The sequence below is a fragment of the Neltuma alba genome, unplaced genomic scaffold, assembly GCF_004799145.2.
Source record: "Neltuma alba isolate B1F8T4 unplaced genomic scaffold, ASM479914v2 tig00013459_pilon, whole genome shotgun sequence".
NCBI lineage: Eukaryota > Viridiplantae > Streptophyta > Magnoliopsida > Fabales > Fabaceae > Neltuma > Neltuma alba.
The window spans coordinates 310,952-333,413 of record NW_021637695.1 but is presented as its reverse complement, the minus strand read 5'-3'; the positions used below and the strand labels follow the sequence as shown (position 1 = coordinate 333,413).

Sequence of the window (22,462 nt, the reverse complement as noted above, 5' to 3'; positions counted from 1 at the left end):
GAAAGCGCCATCAAAAAGGACCAACGAGCAGCCATCTTCGACCTGATCTCCGCTGGGTTCTGTGGTCACAGGAACTTGCTGGAGCTTTGCGTTCGCCATTTGCCCTGACTTCACAATAGCAGCACGCAGCGAGTCATTTCAAACACCTTCTCATTCCTACTAGGAGTTAATTGGGTAAAAAATTGAAAAAGAAACTGTTGAAATTTTAGGCGTATTTTTTAAACGCATGTTATATATAGAATTATGTCCACCTAAAAACTAAATCTTATTTATAGAATTGGAGATGGTAATAATATATTGAATTCAACATGTGCGTGGAATGCGATGAAAATAAAAAAAACAATTAAATAAATGAAAAATAAGGAACAAACAAATTATGCAGTGGCAATGAAAAAATAAAGACGTTCAGCAACAGAAATGGTTGGAACGAATTTCAATACTTATCACAGGGATAATCATCATGATAACTATTACTGTGGTAAACTCTAAGCCATTTAGATTTAGTTTTAACTGGGTGGGTTTAAAACCTTCAACTAATGATTTTTAAATAAAAAATTATTTTTAAAAAACTCTACAGTTAAGAGATTACATTTTATTTTGGATTATGTACCTATTAAAAGATAAAATTTTAAAAATATTAAATATTAGATATTAAATTTCGTTCCTCCCTGAATGTTAAGATTCTATGAGAATATAATGTTTGAAATATTGCTCATCACTGCAATGATCAAACGGGCGGAATAAAACGAAGGTACTCAAGCTACCTTCGTTTTATTTGTGAATTTCCCAAGCTAGGCCCACTCATGAGACGGTCTTTGCCACATCCATGTGACACGTTACTTCTTTCAAAACAGCAAATCTGCTCTCAGACACCGGCGGAAGTAATGGAATGAGTGAGTCTGGTTTGGTAGCTCATCAAGTGATGAGCACTCAGTACTCATGACTTGATAAGCAGTCAGGAGAGTTTAGATTTAATATTTTTAAATAATTATTTTAAAATAAAAAATATTTTTTAAAAAAATAACAATTAAAAAATTATTTTTATTTTTTAATTCTATATCTATTAAAATAATTATTTTTAAAAAATAAAAATAAAATTAAATATAGACTGTTCAGATTAGATCTAAAAGGTCTAGATCCGATGAGTGCTAGACACTTATCAGTCTTGATGAGTACCCAAACTCATTCCAAGAAGCAGTTTTCTTGCTCAGTGGAAAATGAGGACCCATAGCTCATCTCCCACTACACACCGTCTGTATAAAGTGAGAAGCAATTTTCTTTTCATTTTTCATTTAAAACTGAACACTCTTTTTTAATTAGCTAATCTCATTCATCATTTTTCCTCTCCATCTCATATCCCTGAATCGTAAATTTCTTCCTCACCTGTTTCAGACTTGCAGCCCCTCCACGGCCTCTTCTAGTCGTCGACCTCACATACTTTGAAAAGGTCTGAAATTCGACGCCTTATTTAATCACAAAGGATGGTAGAAAATCGAACACCTCATTCTTCAATCTGAAATTTTTTCTGCATTGAAATTTCAGCTTTTTTTCAATTTTCAATAGGAGAAAGTTAAAAACTCCTTTCTCTCCGAAGTTAGCGCCGGGTGTGTCAATTCTTGTCTCTCATGAGGGCTGAATGGTGCGACAAAAATTTTTCCTTGGAAAGTAGAAACACAGCAGAGACGACGTCGTTTGGTAATAAGTTTAAAACACATCTCCTACTTGTTTAAATAAAACGATTTGCAGTGAGACATGACTCATTAGTGCTCATCTCCCGTTGAGCAGGAAAACTGATTCTCACTAAATTGATAGGCAAATCTTTTTCTTTGTAGACTTTATTCAATTACGGGAAGTTCTGGAAAAGCGTATTGAGCTCATGAGATGGTCTTTTACCACATCCATGTGACACGTGTTACTTCTTTCAAAATAGCAAATCTCCTTTTAGACACTCGTTGTCTCCATTATATTACTCCAATTAAAGGCCCACTAAATTGATAGGCTACCCAATTAATTATTGAGAGGTGTCATCTCAGATTTGATTAATCTTTTTCTTTGTAGACTTTATTCAATTGCGGGAAGTTCTGGAAAAGCATATTGAGCTCATTACTGGTATATATTTGCTCCCACACTCTCATCCGCCTCCTCTCATCATCATCGTTCCAAAATGAAGTTATCTCTCATTCCCTTGCTTACCTTGCTCATTGTAAGCTCCTAATCTTAATTCTTTTACTCCTCTCTCTGAAATCATCATGCGTATACTATATTTGATTATATGTTAAATTGATTGATCGGCAATCTGTCCTTCCCGCTACTCCCATGATTTCTTCCACTGCTAAGATCATCTCCTTCACTCAGCTTTTGGTCTCTCTCTCTCTCTCTTCTATATACATGTATCCTTTCCTGCTTATTTATTTCATACCCATTTGCAGGCATCCCTGTCTACAGAAGGAAAAGGCGCAGTAAACGTAGACGCGGGGAATGGCGGCGTCCCTGGGGATGCAGCAAAAGGAAAACATAAACCAGGTGGTGGCAGCACTGTCAATAATGTCGCCTGCGACGGCGAAGGGTTTTCCGTCCACGCACCCAACAAGGGAAAGCCCATCCGGGCCGACCCATTTCTATACAATTACGCTGCCTCTGAGACCCAACTCCGTCATGACCTCAACGTGGCTCTGTTCTTCTAGGAGGAGGACTTGAAACCCGGTCAAAGAATGAACCTTCACTTCACTCTCAGCTCCAGCAAGCCCTCCTTCCTTCCTCGTGAGCTCGCCAGTTCCATCCCCTTTTCTTCAGCCAAGGTAACACACCTTCGCCCTCCACTTCATGTAAACCTGGGCTTTTTTCAATCTATCTACGTATTCATAATTTTTTTTTCCTCTTGTCTTTTGTACAGTTCGACGATACACTGAACAGGTTTGATATAAAGCCTGAGTCTGAAGATGCGGAGGTCATGAAGAATACGCTAAAAGAGTGTGAGGAAGAAGGGATAAAAGGAGAGGAGAAGTATTGCGCGACGTCGTTGGAGTCGATGATTGATTTCACGACATCGAAGCTTGGGAGGAAGGTGGACGCTGTTTCTACAGAGGCGGTGAAGGAGACGCGCATGCAGGCGTACACTACAGCGGCCGGAGTGAAGAAGGTAGGGTAGGAGGCGGTGGTGGTGTGCCACAGGCAGGAGTACCCATACGCCGTGTTTTACTGTCACAAATCGGAGACGACGAGGGCCTACACGGTGCCGCTGGAGGGGGCCGACGGGATCAGAGTGAAAGCCGTGGCCGTTTGCCACACTGACACGTCCCAGTGGAACCCAAAGCATTTGGCCTTTCAGGTGCTTAAAGTTTCTCCTGGCACTGTTCCTGTCTGCCACTTCCTCCCTTCTCAGGATCACCTTGTTTGGGTTCCCAAACGCCTTGAAAAGTTGAAATGCTCTAGGGCTTCTCTCCCTCCCTACCTCCCTACATAAGCAGTACAAGTCACTACGTATCATCCATGTTTAAATAAGGCGTACATGCAGTTCCAATCTTGCGGAACTGATTGATCAATATTGATGTATAATATATATATATATATATATGTATGTATGTTTTTCATCGCATATATATTCTGTAAGAAAGATCTATTTAACTAGTTTGATCAAATTAAAAAAGTCAAGTAAGTTAGTTAATTATAAAAAATATGATATGTTTTTTCTACAATACTATAATAATTTTTCTTAATACTCTCCTTCTTACTTAATTATGATTGAGGGGTATCACAATAGATAATTTAAAAAAACTAATAATATAAAAAATATGTTTTACGAATGAAATCAAGTTAAAAATTAGACCCCACGTTAAGAAAAAGTGTATATATATTTGCTGGGTACGTGCACTTGTTCAGACTATCTGTGAGTAAATTTGCATGCGATGCGTTGGGTTCGCGGAATCTTAAGGGGTCCAATCCAAAATTAAGTTAATTTTTGTGAGTATGTGTAAATTCCGCCTTTCAAAATTTTCAGACGTATTAAGAAATACAATGAATATATTAAAATATTGACTATATTACTAATCAAATTTGCACATAGTTCAATGTATACTAGAACATTTACATGTTACTTATAGATAAGGGTGCGATGAGAAAATGTTAAATAAATGCTTCTTTGAACTTCTAACTATATATATAAAATGAAACAAGTTAAAATTAAAACTTTTTTCCCAAAAGGCTCATACTTCCTTCATTCCGATTGAGATTTTTTAAAAAAAATTAATTTCATGTTTTGTATAATATAAAATGTTCTGGAGAAAGTAACGTTTCATTGATACCTTGTTCTAAAAATACCTTTCATTAATAGTGTGCGTGAACTAAAGAAGTTAGCATCGAATGAAGGTTATTTGAAAGGTTGTTTTTTTTTTTTGAAAAATCAGTTAAGTTTTTCATTTGGTGCTATTTTATTTGCTTACTTTCCTCCCTTTTTATGTTGCATGTCCTCCATTTGCTCCATAGTGCTGCCGGAAGAGAGAAGTAAGTATACGGGACTTGGACTTCCTTTTTCAAAATTCTCTTCTTTTCGTAAAACTTCACCTCTTTATATTTGTTTAATTCATCAGTACTCAAACTGAAAAGTTCCTCTCTTTTTAAGGCATATTTGATTTCTTTCTATAAATTTTTGAAGTTTATTTTAATTCCTCATTGTGATTATTTTGGGGCAACTCTTTGACCTTGGCAAGTTTTATTTTATTCTTCTCAGTCATTTTAGACAAATTGGCTGCTTCATGTATTAGAATGGAATGGATGGTAATCAATTTGGAGATTGTGCAAATAGTTCATTTGTGCATGAGTTATGGACTTTGAAGTTCATCTGTTATTCCGGCCAAAAACAAAAATTCTTCTGATATATTATTGCCGATTGGGGTTTTATTGTTTTGGCTCCTTTTTTTTCAAAAAAAAAAAATGCCAAACTTTCCTGTGCTGTTATCTGTTCTGTTTAAAGCATCTAGACTTGGTTTAATGAGCCGATTCTTTTGAAACCTCTATGCAGGGGCTTCTTTTTTGGAAATTGGTCCTGAGACAATTTGATGATTTGCTTGTGAAGATATTAATAGCGGCTGCACTTATCTTTTTTATTCTGGCTTTAATCAAGGGAGAAAGGGGCTTAATAACAATTCTGGAGCCTCCTGTGAGACACACACACCCTTCTTAGTTTTGTTTGTTGTTTGAATAACGAACATTTTCATGGGTCGCTAGCTGGTTCAGACTGCCGAGTGAAGACAATTGATGATTAAGAATAAAATATGGATATTAGAGATTTAATTTGCGAATTTCAAGGGTGAATTAGGGATTCTATTTAGTTTGGATAAGGTTTCCCATCTGCTGAGCAGATAGGTAGTAGTTTATTTGGAGAAGTCTTGGCACTCGATAAGACACGTTCGTCCTCTCCAAGTGGTCTCTGTTTCAAGGTGGCCTTAGCGATGCAGTTTCCTTCGCTTATGGTTGATGCGTTTTTTGAGTTTAGTTCCGATGATAAGACTCCGTTATCGGTGCTTTTCGAACATCTGGGGAGCTGCTGCTTGGGCTGCGGTACGTGGGTGCGAGGTGGCATCACTGTACAAGTTTGGTGCCTCTCATTAACGTTCATTTAAGGCACTGTTTGGGTGACATCCCAAACCATGGTTTGGGTGATAAGTCACCCAAACATCCACCCAATTTGCACAAACTATGGTTTTGAGCCAAAACCATGGTTTTGGAAAAAGCAAAAAAATTTTGCTTTTGGAGAAAAAAGGGAGAGTGTGAGAGCCTATAGGATATGTATCTTGTTATTTTTTTTATAAACATATTTAATCTTATATTTTATAAATATATATACATATTAATTATTTATTAATTATATTATCTTATGTATTATTAATTATGTTAATAAAAATATATTATTAATAATTTTATTCCTTCAAATTAAAATATATCATAAAATCTATTTTTTTCTGTAATTATCATATTAACTTTTGTCTTTTTTTTAGTAATTTGTATATATAAAAAGTACTTCTGATGACAACTATCCAAACACTCTCACTTCTCAAAATCACTTTTTCATAAAATCTATTCTTTTCAGAATCTATTCTCTAGAATCACTTTTCCAAACCACGGTTTGGGTTCATCCAAACACACCCTAAGTCGAGTGGGTCCAAGATCTGGTGAATTCAGATTTAGAGAAGATTTTTGTGATTTAAATCGCATGGTTGCGCTTTGAATATGGGCCCCTGTACCGTTTGAGTTTCGGCATTCCCTAATGGGCTTCGCCTCTGCTTCATCGGATCCTCCAAAAGTCCAAACTTCTCCTTAGTTGGTTTGGGCTTCTGGGCTTGTGGCAAGTGTAATCCATTTTGGATGCGTTCCAACACCTCCTATAGTGAAGTCCAGTCTCTTCCTTGTAAAGTAGTCTAGCTTAGATCAAATTCACAAGGAGTCTTTTTATTTATTTAAATTCCTTAGCTAATCTACTTTTTATCGAATTAACAAATTAATACCAAAATTAGATTTTTTTAATTTTCCTATGCTAATCTAGATGAAATGTTTATTTCTTAGTAACAGGGATGTATGACTTGATCCACTCAATTTCGTCAACTAGCTCTTATATTAAAGATCCGAGGTAGTATTTCTTAACATTTATATTTTTTGGGCCCATTTATATCATCATTAGTCCTAAAACATTACCGGACAAGGTTACAAACTTACGGTTGACGTCCAAATGATATGTCTATTCGAATGTGCGCTGTGGTAGGATAAAAAATGCAATTGCTGCTTTCTTCATCGTTACGGCCATATTAGTGAAATGTATTAAAATCTAGTTTTTCTTCTTCTTCTTCTCCTTTTTATATCAACAGAAAATTTCATTAATTAATGATATTTGGACCATATATTTTATACACGGTATCGTATTCTACGTAAAGTATGAACACAAAGGTGTTCATTCATAATCCCGTGAATATTGCAGAAGATAAGGGGAATAGAGTATAAAGTATCAGACAACAATACCAATGCATCATCATAGCATATAGTAAATGCAACCCCCGCGAATAAACTTGAATGCTCAGGCGGCAGTGTTTCGAGATAAATGGTTCAATGCGTTCGTATAGTATGCAAAAGAAAAAAAATGTCTCCATCACCACTAAAACATGTAGGCTATGGTATAATAGGCTATGATCCGTTGCCCCGAAAAACACGTAGGCTATGGTCCAAGTTCCGGAAGCCCAAAAATGCAAAGGGCACCTGGGCAGTCATCGGAAATTGCGTATGATTAAGTAAATTTCAAGAAAGAACAAAAGATGGCCGGCAATGGCATGCATGACGCAGGGTCAAGTGCGGTTCTAATCGTTCACCCTGCTCCGATTCCGAATGGAGTGAACCCGGGGCTCCTCATTAAACTCCTTTACAGATTTCTGAAAAAGAAAATAAAGTAAAACAATAATAATTTTTCTAATTTTTCTGTTACGCTTACTTATGGAGAAGTGAAATGAAGGAATGCAGTTTGTCCTGAAACAAATTGACATTTTTGTTTCACTTAATTTGCGGCTTCCCATTCTCTATGTTGATGGTACACATGATAGTAGCCGCTCTTAAAGTAATCTCAATGGAATTGACTTTCTGGCCTTTTATTTTCAGAAAAATAAATTTGTCGGCTGTATTTAATTATATTCGTTGGCAAAAACGCAACATAATTGAAACCGAGGGAGGGAGTATTATTTAGAAGGGAAAAATTGGAAATGTGCCCGCCATTGCAACGGCTCGCATTCATCCAAGCTTGAGATTATTGACCGAGAGAGTTAGATTAAAACGCTGGTAGAGAGAGAGAGAGAGAGAGAGAGAGAGAGTTAGATTAAAACAAACTATGGAAAGCTTGAATTTCGATAAGAGAAAATTAAAGAACTATTTGAGAAATGTGTTTTGAACTCTTTATGTAAATGGATAATTCGAGACGTGGAATGCGATGAAATTTAAAATAAAAAAAAGTTACCGCCTAAAGGACGTTCAAATTAGAAGGGTGCATAGTAGATTTGCTGTCGCCTGAGGTTTTAATCTCCTTTTGACACTCGCGGACCTACCTGCAGAGAAGTTTTCAACAGTATTATATTTGTCTCCATTTACGTAGTACTACAATAATTCAAGTCCCAGGCACCGTAATTAATAATTGAGATGTAGGATTAGGATGTGTTTGGTAAGAGGGGTTTGATGGGTAGATGAGGGTCCTTGTTTTGCTTTTACAAAATTCTTAGGAGCCTTCTCCTTCAAAATCGGGAAATTCAGAGGGCAAGGGCTTGTATTACTCCTGTTGATTCTTTTCTTGTAGTAATAAGAAATGGAACTTATTCAGCGACAAACAGAGCCGCTCCGGCAACATCAACGTCGTTGCCGCTGATATTGAGTCCTTCTCGATGGACCACCACCCCCGTCTCCGTCGGCAAGTACGATACCTCGTGACCTCTGACGTCGTCGGCAGGTGGAGAGGTCCCGCCACTCCGACGACGGCACATCAACGTCTCATGCGAGGCCGTCCTGTTTGAATACCAAAGTATATTCACTGAATACTGACAATGCAGATCTACAATCATAATTAACATCTTTGGGACTAACTATCTCGGCTGATTTATGTGCTTGATTTGTATGTTGAGCCTTAACATTTCATTTTATATTAGTATTTCAATATGGAGCCAGTATCACTGCAGGTCTGCATAATTAATTGACTAGCTAGTCCAAGATTAAATCTGACTATATCCAACATATCCAATAAAACTTGCAGAATATTTAAGCCCAATATCAGTTGCCCGCCGGAGGAAGAATGCCACTCTTCATAATTATACTTTTGGGACAAGTGTCTGATAATATAGAAAACTATGGGTTGTTGTTGCGCAATGCATTTTTATAATCAAAGAGCTCCTGACCGAAAATAATAATGGAAGAGCTAAAATAATGGGGTGTTATTGAAGATCAATGGGATATGGGATATCTGGAAATCATATACATATAACAATACTAATTCAAAAACATATGATTGCATAAAAGTCACAAATAATTAAATTTTTTCTCTCGAAATCGTGTATTTGTTCAGACGTAATTTTCTTCTTCAAAATCTTGCGTTGCGACGTTATCTCTCTTTTGTCAGCGGCGATATTTGAATCTAATAAATTTCATATATATAAATTAATTAGATTTATTATATTTGTCAAAAGTACATGACCCATGCCTTTTCTCCACACTTAATTGTTTTCTCTATATTTCAACTGATGAGTCATAAAATTAGGGCTTAGCTTAACGGAAGACAGTTATTTATTAGTTAAGAGGAGGAGGAATAGTAGGTGGGAGCGTGGCCAGCAAAAGAAGACTCCTTCGCCCTCTAAATCTGACCCCTCTGTTTATTATTATACGAGTCAGAGCCTGTCACGTTGGAACGGAAGAAAGCCCAGTCGCTTGCTGCCACAGTTGACGTTCCTCGCCCATACTCGGTCCCACTTCACAGTTCACACCACTGGTACTGTTTCTTAATGAACATTGAAGAATGCTTCTTTTCAAAATATTAAATGGGTAGTTACTTGGTATACGTTATATATGAGTATATACATATATATAATAATAGAGCGGCCTCTTCATCATTACAAAGCAAAACAAAGGCTTCGAGAAGGATCAAACTAAGCTGATCACCCCATGTCCTTCCTTCCTCTTTCCTCCTGCCAACTATATAAGAAGTCTCTTTGTAAGCTCTAGGCGTGTCAAACAGAATTTGGGTTCTCTTTGAGGAATGGATCTGAAGAAGTACTTGTTTGGTTCACGCAGGGAGGTAACTTCCACCATCCGGTTAGGTCGCAGCTACACCTACGGCAGCTACACTAAACCGCACCGTCGGGGATATACGTCGGCAACCTATGCCAATGCAAAGCCGACGGTGTGGCAGGTGCTTCTGAGAAAACTCAGATTCAGAAGAGAAAATAATAATAAGAAGAAATTGTTGAAGTCTTATGGTGCAATGGAGGGCACTTATAACCCACGAACTTACTCCTTGAACTTTGATCAAGGATTGGATTGCATGGAACCCGACAGCCTATGTCGTTCGTTCTCTGCTAGGTTTGCTGTTCCATCCAGAAGAATTTTCCCTCCCACTCATTTGTTGGATTGTTGAGCTTCCATGATGTACATGAGTTTTATTTTTTTCTTTCTTTCTTTAATCTCAAATTCCAATTGTATAATTCTTTTTTTCCCCATAACGAAATGCTCAGACGCGTTTTGATTTCTGAAGAGATCTGTGTTGGATTCAGTGTCCATTACAATGATAAAAACATATTGGCATGGTGGTTCTTGAGCTTTGAAAACTGACGGCCGGCTAGATATGGTTCCCCTGCTTTTTGTTTCCCGTCATTTCTGGCATGGTCTTCTGACCTACTACAAATAGTATGAAATTATTTGGTTTAATGAAGCAGTATACGGCGGGTTAATTCATGATCAATAATCCAGATTCAGTTAATTAATGCAATCTTAATTTTAATTGATATACATAGAAAAGAAGAAAGACGACAAATGAGGAATAAGGTGAAGAACTTACTACAGAATAATACCAGACCCTAGAAATAAGTAGGTAAAGTTGCTTTACAAAATTTATACTCCGGAATTCCAGTATTTTAGCTGCGAGCAAGAGATCTAAATCCTCAAATAATGTTAGTCCAAATCGTAAATGACAGGGCGGAAAATTAAAGAATGATTTTGGTAAATACTACTACAATGCTATGGAAATTTACAGCCTTTCTTGAGCAAATAGAGACGCTGACGGACATCCTTGGTTTACTGTACCTTTTTCTTTGAATTGAACTACAAAAGCACCATTGCTTTGTTGATACCCTTAAACACCTAATATTTTCCAAGGATGGCAACAATTACAGGCATTCACTTTCTGCGCAAGATTCATAATTATTGAGCCAACCAGGGTTCGCTGCTGTTTGTATGTTTCAACTGCATTTCTCTGTTCATGTTGTATGCGTAGATCATATCAATTGTGAAATGTTTTAAGTCCAAAAGAAGTTGAAATGGGCACATAGAAATCATAAGCCATAGCTCAGAAACTCTAGTGCACATCACACTGTCCCTTTAACATCTTGTCACATTCTGATATGCTTTAGCCCAAAGGTTTAGAAACCTTTGTCTGCAGCTAATACATCGCTATACAATCGCTATACAGAGTCCCTTCGGTCCTTCTAAACATTTATGCTCGGCAAAAGACACTTTTCCATTAACTTTCTGTTGTTTCAAGCGTCAGAATTAGAACTTTCACTTCAGATGATGTGAACTTTAAATCCTATTACGTCCGAGGGGGTTACGAGATTCATGAGAAAACCATACTTTTTTTTTAATCAATTTCATTTTTTTGAAAAACGATGTCTTTTCGAAGAATGATTATTTTTTCTCGAACCAGATAACAGTATAATACAGAATGTCTCCCTCGGCCAAAAATAATAATAATAATAAATAGATAATACAGAATGTCTCAGATGCGCCAATAAAAAAGACTGACCAAAAAAATAGGAAGTTGTATATTCCAATAATCATTAATTAATTAATGGGTTTTATGCGTTTAGCAGAGCGCATAACTTTAAGAATGATATATTTCTTCGTTTCATCATCGTTCAGAGAGAAATATATAATATCCTTAAGATTCTATCACTGTTGCTGCTTGGTGGTTGCATGCTTGCATGGTATCTGCTGGTTCTGATTCTTCAGCTCATCCCCAGCCACCAGAAAATATGCAGTGTGCCTGAATTCCAAGAAATCAGTAAATGCTCTATATGATCAGTAATCTTGCAACCATTTTTATTTGGTCAATAAGTAATCTTGCAAATTTGGAGAGAATATATGTGTACCTAAAAAAGTTCATCATTTTGATCTTGGAGTCATCATCTATGTCTGATGTACTGTCCAGTGCTTGTCGCATATGATGTAACCACCTCTCTGCTGCTTGATGTGTCACAGGAAATGGTCGATGTCGTGCAATCAGAGCAGGATGTCCTGCCATATATCAAGGGGAGATCAAAGGTTAAAAAGTTTTCAGGTGATTAAATCAAACTACTTCTCCAAAGAGAATACTGGACAGTAAGATTGTAATACAAATTAGTTTAGTTCTATTTTAAAAAATTTAGCTAGTCTCTTTACAGACATGTTGCTGAACTCACCCACACTAATTCCATTCTTTAAAGGTTATCCTCTGGATAACACTTAGTTTGCGGGAATTAAACTAAACTAGGGAGAGATAAAGCTGTGAAAAACTCAACATTCATTACTCAGGATTGCTTCTTCTCAAGGGTAAAGGCTTCACACCAAGACCCTGAAAATTTGAAATCACCTCTTATCTATTCACCTTGGTCATTTTCACGGAGTCCATTCAAGCAATATATTTCCCAAATATCATACATAACAAAGATAACCCACGCCTTCAAAATTATAAGAGAAAAGCATAGTGGAATTGGGAGCATCGTACAGATCTACAGTCAAAGACTAGGTCATACAAGCAGGTCATCATTTTAAGAAACTAATCTTTGAGTAAAATGAGCAATAAACGAAATATTAGACTCGTCAGTGGAGGTTTTAAGTGAAGAATACTAGGCTCTTAAAGCAAAAGGAGCAATAAAAACAATAAAATAAAATAAAACAAAACAGTGAAGTAAGCACACCTCTTCTCTGTGAAAACAGAGGAGGACCACCCATTCTTTGGACGAAGAATTCATATTGGTTCTGAATTGCGGTTTCCTTATTTGAACCAGCAAAGATTGATCTAAACCATTCTTCCTCATCATCATACACCCTGATCCAAATTGCTCAAATTATCAACAAAATATATGTCAGCACGTCTGTGTAGGCATGGGATCAAAAGAGCAGAAAGAAAAACGAGAATAATAGGCATTTTGAAAGTCAAACATGAATGAACAGAGTACCTATTGTAGAAATTAGTGGAGAGGTTAATGAAGGTTTGAAGGCCGAGTTTATCAAAGAGATTGGTGTCATCAATGGCGAAAGCATCGGCGGTGGGAACTCCGCTCCATTCGGAGGCCTTCTGCTGCAGAGTCTGCATCGTAAAACGGCGCTGATTTGGGAAAGACGACGATCGAGGGGGAGGGGATCGCGAGGAGGGCACGCTTTACGGTGGAAGACTGAGAGATGGAGAGTGGATCGGAGGAAGTACGCAACTTAATGGAATCTTAGAATCTGGACAGCTCGTTTTCGTTCCCACAACGGTGACGATGCCGATTCCCAATTCCTTCTGTAACATGACACTGTGAGCTCACAGTGTCGCCACAATCTTTTTTATTGGCGCACTCTCGCGTTGTTTCAGGCTTTTTTTCTTTCCGCCTACATTTTCTAATATTTCGAGAAAATCACAAGACTTATTTTACAATATAATTACTATTAAATAGTTTTATTTTTAGAATAGAAAAGTAATAGGGGAAAAAAAACACAAAGGAGCATGAATCTTTTTGCATTAGAATTTGTCATTAATTTGTCATTGATAATTTTTAGCAATCACATTCATTCTTTGAAATCGCATAATGATATTTCCTTATCTTTTCTCCGTATTTTCTGTTAAATTTGTAAAAATGAGGATACAATACATGCGATTCACTTAAATATTTGTTGAGATGATCGATAATAATTGAATGCATATAAATTTATTTAAACAATGATTTCAGTACACTTTATGGCTTTTTATTAATTTGAAAATCAATTTAAAAGTTAACATTTATTAGAAGTCGTATCATGATTAATAATCAGGTTAAAAATTCATTACTAATAAATTATTACTTTAAGCCCATCCTAGTTAAAAATAAAATAAACTATTTTTTGGATTTATTTCAACTTGAAGCTCACATTTATTTAAAACATTAATGATTAGTCACGATAGTATTTACATAATTGAAATAGGAACGCGAAACTCTGGGAAAACGGGAGGGGAAGGACTGGGCCTTTTTGGGCCAGATCAAGATTGGGCTTAGTATCATGGGCTCATTATAAAAGAAATGGACTTAAAGCCCGAAATAGAGAGAGGCGTTGTATCCTGAAAACCCCACGGTCCAGGGCCAGAGTTTTGAGCATGTGTATAATTCCGAGTTGGATTGATCCCTTGCAAACGTAATTACGTCAGAGTCATATACATTACATTTAGGGTGTGTTTGGATCAAACATGGTTTCAGAAGTGCTTTTACGGATTACGAAGCAAATATGTATTACATTGAAACGGTTTTGGGATACCCAAACAGGCCCTTAGTGATGAACAAGTGGAAGGGGGGAATAGAATATTGATTATGATCGGAATTAACTAAAAAAAAGAACTAAACATGACTATTAGTATTAGCATTTGGATACTAAAACTCGGCGTTTCAGCAGATAAAACATGAGCTATCTGAAAATTGCAATTTGCGTTGTCTCAGATAACTTTGGTCATATATATACATGTATTTTTAAAAAAACAATTACTTCAGCAAGTAAATAGGCATATCGGTCTGGCTATCCCATTGAAAGAATATGCATATGCATGCTATTATATACAAGAGTGTGCTGTATGATTTCCTTGTCCAGGATCCTCAAACTGTTCCTTAAATTCGTTGCCCAGGAAACGTGCACAGAAAATAGTCTTTTGAGTTTGGGACACTTCACGATCCGCGAAACAACATATCTTTTCAAGAAAACGCACTCTTACACGTAGCAAGCTTCGCCAGTTTTTTCCAACCTAACATATCTGTTCATAGATTGAACAACACCTGCAAGAAAACGCTCATATATCATCATTCCTCTAAAAGGCTTCGCAGCCAAGTTCTAGAAATGTCACTGTGGCGAGCAAATTTCTACTGAAGCCTACACACACACACACACACACACACACACACATATATGCTTTTCTGATCTGATAGGGGGCAACTGGATATGAAATCGTTTCTGTTAAAGAGCAACCAACTCTTGTCAATATATATATACCTATGTATATGTATAGGACGTACTCTTTTGGAAACAAACTTTGTGCCAGTAAAATTTATGGGTCGTTTCTGGCATTCTGAATATCTATTATTTCTGATAAGAATTATACGAATTCATATCTGATTAATGCATTATACATATTTTAGTTTCATCGTTTCGGTGTGAATTATTCATTAATTAAATACTTGGCAGTATTGCAGTCTAAATATTTTATTTTGAAGTGCTTGACAAGTATAGCTCTGCAAGTATGACTTGGCTTAAAACCTTATTTAGGGTTAGGGTTTTGCTTCGCCTTTTCCATATGACAAATACCCGTCAACCACTTCACCATCAATCAAAAAATTCGTTGAAAAATTTATAACTATTCTCATTTAAAAACAATCTTGATGGGGAAACATAATCAGAGACGTGTCTAAGATATATAATGTCAAATACGCAATTAGATAATGATTTTTTATTTAATATACTTGGGGGAATTAATGCATGAGAAAACTTAAATTATACTTTTTTTTTTTTACTCTTAGCATTAATTAGAATAAGAAGTGTTCTAGACCGCAACGTTGCTTGAATTTAGAACTCCTTTCCTAATTGATCGAAGGAGTACTTTGCAGGTTGTGCGTAGAGCAAAGAAAACTATTCAGGTTAGAGATAGAGAGACACTTTCGATCGCTATAATATTCGAAGTGTATGATAATAATGAAAGCAATGAATATTGAATATAGATGCTCTGAAGGTAAAAAGATTACAGATACCGTCATCAATTACTTTTGTGATCGTAGTTGATTACTCAATTCAATGATAAACCAGTTTCCATAGCCTTTTATATATACATGAAAGTGCATATGTGTAAGCCATTTTCAAAAAGAAGACACACAACCTAACATGATATCGCTAGCACTGCGTTTGAATCTTTGGGCTTTATCATGTTTAATTTATCATTGCCTAAGTGCATAAAGTTTTATCCCTTTTGCATAAAAGAGATGATTAAGTTTTATAAAGAACGCAATGATATGGATAACATATAATACTGTTATGATCTTTAAGTGAAGAACAAGTAGGTCATTATTGTTGGTTAAGCCGGCAATCAATTCTGGTCTTTCTCCTCTTCTCTTGAATCTATATATCCGTCCAACAACTGCTTTTGTCATTTATATATTCTAGATTGATTCTCACGACATGTACTTAGTAATTATCCGGATCTAATCCATGTTAAGGTTGGGCCAGTTGAAATTAAATGAATTATAGAGATGGAAAGTTAAAACAAAGCAATATATAATTCATCATTTCATAATTTCATCGCTTATATAATTACTGGCTACTTTGCTGCTGTAACTTAATTGATTCCTTTTACCTTGCAGAATTGCATCTCTTAATTCACTTTCTTCTGGTACAGGCCACAGCTGCAGATTAGACTGATGCATATATGTGAAGTTATGCAATTAATGGATGAACTCATTAATTATTCCACGGGCGATCTTTTAATTTTCTTAGATGAATTTTCTTTTATCGTACTGAGACATACTTTTATGCTGAACAATGCAAGAGATAATAATCATATAGCATGTAGATAAGAAGGACAAGAGAGTCCTTAAATATGATTGTCTGTGTTTTTGAAGTCACGAATTTAATTAATAATTTTTGCCAATTCTGCCGTCACTCTTGTGTCACATCCTCGTATTCCAATCATGTCCTGAACAAGTGAGGCTTCATCGTGAAGATTAGCTAGTGTGAATCCATGTTTTGCGAACGGGTAAACATGACTGAGACACCTTAGATTAGATTATGTGAAGTGTGTGATAAGTAAGCGCAATTGATTTTGATAGGGTATACGTACACAGACTTGAGCTCTGAAACACATTATTTGTTATATCAAAATGACAGAGCTATGAATCTTTCCAATATCATAACTAACCCAACCTTTGAAAAGGATTAACGACTAATTAAAGGAGACGACAAGTATAATTCATGTTATCCCGACAGATTAACCTGTCTATGGAACACGTAAACGTGACTTTGGAGATCTGAAGACAAAATTAGTTATTAATCACACTGCATTAAAATTGGAATCAGAAAAAACTGCTTTCCGAAGAAATCTATCATTTGGCCATTGTTTAACTTTACCTCACTGTAAGTTAACAACAATATTGGTTCATAATGGTACATTTGTACACTTATAAATGGCCCGCTAATTATGCAGAAAATTAAAGGAGACGAAAAACTCTTGCACTCTGCTCCTCATGTCCTATGATGAGCATCAACAAGCTAATTAATCAAACGTGATCATAACTTCGATGGATCAAGGACAATATCAATCAAAAGGCACGTAGAGGACTTCACGTACGTGTTATCTGTATGCGTACTGAGTTCTGCTAGCTATTGGATTTCTGATGGCCGGTAGAGATAACTTTCACTTGTTAAGAGATGCATGTAAAGACATTTCAAAGTGAATGATTAAGAGGCCCGTTAGTTTTGATGTTTCATTTAGTATTTTTTTTCCTTTCAGTTTCAGAAGAGAGCAATACAACTTGGGAGAAGGAAGTGGAAAAAGAAGTACGTAGAGTAAACTCTTTAGGAATTTGTGAACATGGTGACTGGTGGCGTGAACGTATGTATTGAATTACATGTCAAATTTCTAAAGGCTTCACCTGTCTGCTACCTAATGAATCATCAATGGCGGCTTCTTCACTGCAAGACTAATTAACAAGAGTAGTCGTCTTTCGTGCAACATCGCTCACGTACACATGAGCATTCAAATTTGTGGTTAAAGATATATAATAACAAAATAGAAGACATCGAACAGTGAAGTTAATTATATATATAAGGACGTTAATTGGATTTAGAATTGGTTAAATTTAAGATAAAGAATACATAACAGTAAACGCCGGCCCATTGAGATTACAAGTTTATAATCTTATATCCCATATATGCACCCATGCATCTAATTCGAAACAAGTGAGTAGGGTCCAAATTGTGAGTTGAAAACGTATAAAATGTAATTTCGCCAAATTTAATAAAACAGTTAATTAGAATATTTTACCGTTACAAGTGAATAATATTTGTCAGAAGTATTGTAAACTTGTCACGTAGAACGCAGATTAGACAAATCTGAAAATTATTAATGTTTGGTTGTCATATAACGTAATAAAAACATACGCGACATTTCAATATCCCTAATAGAGATTCATCATTGTTCAGGGCAAAAGGGAAAGGTGTGCTAAACGTCTGTTGGACAAGAGGCAGCTCAACAAAGACGACTTAATGCAGCAGCCTCAAGTTGAAGGAGCTGGAATATATTTTTATATTAAATGTCTCGAGTTCAAATGAAAAATTAAACCTCAGGCTTAAGTGCGAAATCACGTTTCAGTAAAATACCTACCAATACTACTCACGATAATGTGACATTTGTTCTTCAAACAAGTCTCTGCAAATCTTCCTTCCCGTGTCCTCTCATTTGTCAAAGCACACAAATGGTCCTCACACAAAATCATTTATAAAATGCTAATCGGTCAATACACGGGTCTTAATTTATTGTTCTTTCTCTGCAACTTATAATTTATTTGCAGATTTAGATTGGCCTCGTCCTTAGGAACGAGAGGGGAAAAAGAAATCAATCAAATGTGAAGAAAAGTTGGATCACATGCATAAGGCGGTATATGCAGAATGATCAATATGAAAGCGTTTCCATGCCCTAAAACAGGTGAGTGGGTCAACAGTGTATCATGACGAGGAAGAAATAAGGACGCAAAATCAAAAGCATATTATAACAAGTCAAGGGCCAAGAGAGAGACGATGTTGGATCTCTTGAAAGAAAAATCTTGCATGCCAAACACGGCCTTAGTGTTTTGCCTTTTGGTTGGCGCCTCAGGGAACTCCGGGATCCTGTTCCTCGTCGGTTCATGGTCTAGTTTGACTTTTCGATTATGATGCAACGCGGTCCACATCACACTCCATATAGATCGTCCCTTTCGATGACGTGGTAGTTCCCCATTGGAAGAACAGAAATCACTCATCTTAGTAGGTAGGAAGTAGGACCCACCATATCACGTGTGCATGATTGACTTGAACGCTCATTCCCGGCTCTGAAATCCACGCCTCTTCTCATCGCTCCTTCTTACCGCCTGCTCTTCCAGTTATATATATTAGTATTGGAAATTCACAATACATAAAATCAATACTAACAATTTAATCATATACACATGATAAGGAGGGCAAGATGGTCATTGAATTGAAATTGGCGATGGATGTAACTTTCTGGGTAATTACACAGCTAATGCATGCAACTTGAATGTGAAGACCCACATTTGGTAATAGCTTCTTAAACACACTCTTCCATTTTTTTTCCCTGTTATTTTCTTTTTCTTTTTTCCCGGCGCCAAGCTTAAATTCCCTTGACTTGTCAAGCATGCTAATTGATTGCTCCTAGCTAAGAAACCCGCCCTTGGTCATCTCGAAACTTTTCATATGCGTTGCAGTATCCCTCAAGTCAGAATTTCTTCTGGAAGTGAATGAAAGATCAAGACAGTAATTATAAAGCATCAAGACCCCATTTGAACAAGAGTTTCCACTCCATGCAAGTAAGCCTCTGCTTCTAATTAAATCCTCTTTTCAATTGTCATATATTGATTCTTGTATTAGAGAATATAGGGGGGGGATGTGGAACTTCATCGCCTGGGATTTTGTTCATATAGAAGCTCTTGAGCAGTTAATGAATCAATATGCAGACATGAAATGATGATGTTGTGGGTTTATGTGTGGAACAGAAGAAAGAGAAGGAAGCAAGGAAAGAAGGGAGGGATAAGGAAATGGAAGGAAGTGGGACGAAGGAGGAAACCCTACCTCCTGGGTTCCGATTTCATCCCACAGATGAAGAACTCATCACTAGCTATCTCATCAACAAGATCTCTGATTCTTCCTTTACTGCAAGAGCCGTCACTGATGTCGATCTCAACAAATGCGAGCCATGGGAACTCCCTGGTACTTGCGTACACCTTTCTCGTTTGATTATTGTCTCTAAACTCCTTGATCCGCTCGTATCTTTTGATTTATTCGTCAATTTAAAACCGCGCACCATCTAGGTTTTCTTCTTGGGAGACTTTGCATGAGGCGGATGCTAGCCTTTCTCGTTATATATACTAGTTGGGCAGATATATTATGAACAAATTAAGGGTAAAAGATTGGTGTTAGTACATGTTGGATTATTAGCTTGATATTTATATATATGTTATGTGCATGTGATGAATCGTGGGGATAAAAAAGGGAAGGCGAAGATGGGAGAGAAAGAGTGGTACTTCTTCAGTCTGAGAGATCGGAAATACCCGACGGGCGTGAGAACCAACAGGGCGACCAACACAGGCTACTGGAAGACCACCGGAAAAGACAAGGAAATCCTTAACAGTGCTACATCGGAGTTGGTCGGCATGAAAAAGACTCTGGTTTTCTACAAAGGAAGAGCCCCCAGAGGTGAGAAAACCAACTGGGTCATGCACGAATATCGTATCCACTCAAAATCCTCCTTCAGACTACATAACAAGGTATTTCATATAGATTCTCGCGCTTTCTAACCTCCTTCCTCGTACCCATACAAACATCAGTTATACGTTCAAAGCTACATATATTATACACACTAACTTTCATATGAACTGTGCAATTGAATCAGCAGGACGAATGGGTGGTTTGCAGAGTTTTCCAGAAGAGCGGTGGAGCCAAAAAGTACCCTTCCAATCACACAAGAGGAGTGAATCCATACAGCCTGGACATAGCTCCTAACATTATGGGACCTTCCATGATGCATGTGGCGGATCCTAATTCTGCTCACTTCCTCTACGGAAGGAACTATGTCAACAGTGCTTCTGACATTGCAGAGGTTGCCAGGGTTTTGAGAGCAGGAGGAGGGGCTGCTGCTACCGCTGCTCTCAACCTTCCAATGCAATCCCATGCCCAGTTCAATTATCCTCCGGCAGCTGCAGCAGGAGGATTTACGATTTCCGGCCTCAACTTGAATCTCGCCGGAGGAGGAGGAGGAGGAACCACCGGGCTACCTGTTTTCCGGCCGATGAACCCCCATGATGCGGGCTCCAACATGATGACAGCAGGGAGTGCTCTCAATGGAGCAGATCATGTGGGGTACGGTGCTGCAGAAATGAGCAACCCTAATAACATTGGTCCAAGCAACAGGTTCATTGGGATGGACCATTGTGTGGATTTAGATAACTACTGGCCTTCCTACTAAGTTCATATGGAAGAAGTTCATCAATTATTAGTTTTACCGAAAAATTTTATTATATATGTACGTAACTGTGTAGTTGGATATCGTCTGATCTGTGCCTTAAGGCTGTGCTTTTTCTAGTGTTCTTATAAGTTGATCAACTGGGTTCAGGCCTCAAAACAGAAGTTGATCAACTACGTACTGAGTAAATGCTCGCAATCATAGTATTGTTCCTCACCAAGTTTTTAATTAGCTTCTTGAACTTTCTTTATAATCTCATTTAATTTGGGGATCACTGCTATGCTAGCTATATTTCTACATACTTATTCTCCCTCGTTTCTGATGGTTGACGTGCAAAGCTGTATGAATTTCATCATCGTTTTCTTTTTTAACGGTTGATATTTGCATTTGCATATATTAATAATTTCGAATTAAGAAGTAAACACTTTAGGAATTCGGTCCCTTATAAAACAGGTTCCTTAAAATTAATTTTTCACCGCATATATACTTTTTACTTTATATGTATGATATATTGAAGATTAATGATGAGAGTATACGCAAAGGAAGCATAGCCTATGTTGAAATTATCACATACTTGGGATGCACAATAGGAACTCGATGCATTACAATTTTCTTAATTCCTAAATATTCCGTAATTTTACCCTATTAATTTGTTAACACTCATAGATCTTTATGTACCTTGAATGAAAATTTACGTTTGTTCATAAAGTGTCTTTCGGTCTACTGCCGCTCATGAAGTACACGACAATTTACAGCATAATGAGGTGTCTTATTATTTTTTGTCAAAATAATCAAATATATTAATTATAAATTAAACTCATTCAAGCTAACTAGTTAGAAATTTGATTTCAACTTTTGTATATGGAAAATTATTTTGTTCATCTTGATAGAAAATACTCTTGCTTCATCAAAAAATAAAGTAAAGAACCAAAAACAAATACTCTTCTGGTCTTATTTATAGAGCAAAGAGAAGATATTTTTTAATATTTATAGGACATTGAGAGAAAGTTTTTGTATAGATGTACAATTTTATCTGTTATTTATTATTATGTTGATTTTGTTTACATAAAGTATAATGTGTATTAAATAGAGATAAAGTTAAAAAGTTATTTAATCTTAAATGAGAGTTAATAAACTTTAAGGTTTTAATCTTCTTAGTGTCTGTGTAACATGTTAGAAATAACTCATAAATAAGGCCAGAAAAGTGTAAAAATATACTTTCTTCAGTTCTTATTATAAGAACATTCATCATATTTGACA

At 36.6% G+C, this 22,462-nt stretch overlaps 2 protein-coding genes and 1 pseudogene across 5 annotated transcripts; 2 read left to right on the top strand and 1 right to left on the bottom strand.

Annotated features, from left to right (window-relative positions):
* The first annotated feature begins 2,266 nt into the window (after positions 1 to 2,266).
* On the top strand, positions 2,267 to 3,546 carry LOC114737508 (BURP domain protein RD22-like; annotated as a pseudogene).
* A 7,855-nt stretch (positions 3,547 to 11,401) lies between these two features.
* LOC114737490 (two-on-two hemoglobin-3-like) lies at positions 11,402 to 13,281 on the bottom strand. Its single transcript, XM_028925418.1, has 4 exons — positions 12,942 to 13,281; positions 12,681 to 12,811; positions 11,874 to 12,018; positions 11,402 to 11,767 (listed from the first exon to the last, which is right to left on the bottom strand). Exons 1-4 carry the CDS (start codon positions 13,076 to 13,078, stop codon positions 11,674 to 11,676), a joined length of 507 nt encoding a protein of 168 aa, XP_028781251.1. The 5' UTR covers positions 13,079 to 13,281; the 3' UTR covers positions 11,402 to 11,673.
* Positions 13,282 to 19,162: 5,881 nt separating this feature from the next.
* Positions 19,163 to 21,465, top strand: LOC114737491 (NAC domain-containing protein 100). Of its 4 annotated transcripts, none has more exons than XM_028925421.1 (5): positions 19,163 to 19,280; positions 19,449 to 19,550; positions 19,737 to 19,950; positions 20,233 to 20,507; positions 20,636 to 21,465. In XM_028925421.1, the coding sequence occupies exons 2-5, from the start codon at positions 19,482 to 19,484 to the stop codon at positions 21,203 to 21,205; spliced, it is 1,128 nt and encodes a 375-aa protein (XP_028781254.1). In that variant the 5' UTR covers positions 19,163 to 19,280; positions 19,449 to 19,481; the 3' UTR covers positions 21,206 to 21,465. The 4 variants fall into 4 exon arrangements, with proteins under 4 accessions (XP_028781254.1, XP_028781252.1, XP_028781255.1 ...); XM_028925419.1 differs by having other exon boundaries at positions 20,633 to 21,465; XM_028925422.1 differs by having other exon boundaries at positions 19,698 to 19,950; positions 20,633 to 21,465.
* The last annotated feature ends 997 nt before the right edge of the window (positions 21,466 to 22,462 follow it).

Excerpts from the sequence above, each read along its gene's own strand:
- LOC114737490 (XM_028925418.1), bottom strand. The coding sequence starts at position 13,078 with ATGCAGACTCTGCAGCAGAAGGCCTCCGAATGGAGCGGAGTTCCCACC. Across the intron at positions 12,812-12,941 it reads TCCACTAATTTCTACAATAG|GGTGTATGATGATGAGGAAG; the intron begins GTACTCTGTTCA and ends AATTTGGATCAG. Across the intron at positions 11,768-11,873 it reads AAAATGATGAACTTTTTTAG|GCACACTGCATATTTTCTGG; the intron begins GTACACATATAT and ends CTTGGAATTCAG.
- LOC114737491 (XM_028925419.1), top strand. The coding sequence starts at position 19,482 with ATGAAAGATCAAGACAGTAATTATAAAGCATCAAGACCCCATTTGAAC. Across the intron at positions 19,551-19,736 it reads AGAGTTTCCACTCCATGCAA|AAGAAAGAGAAGGAAGCAAG; the intron begins GTAAGCCTCTGC and ends TGTGTGGAACAG. Across the intron at positions 20,508-20,632 it reads CCTTCAGACTACATAACAAG|CAGGACGAATGGGTGGTTTG; the intron begins GTATTTCATATA and ends CAATTGAATCAG.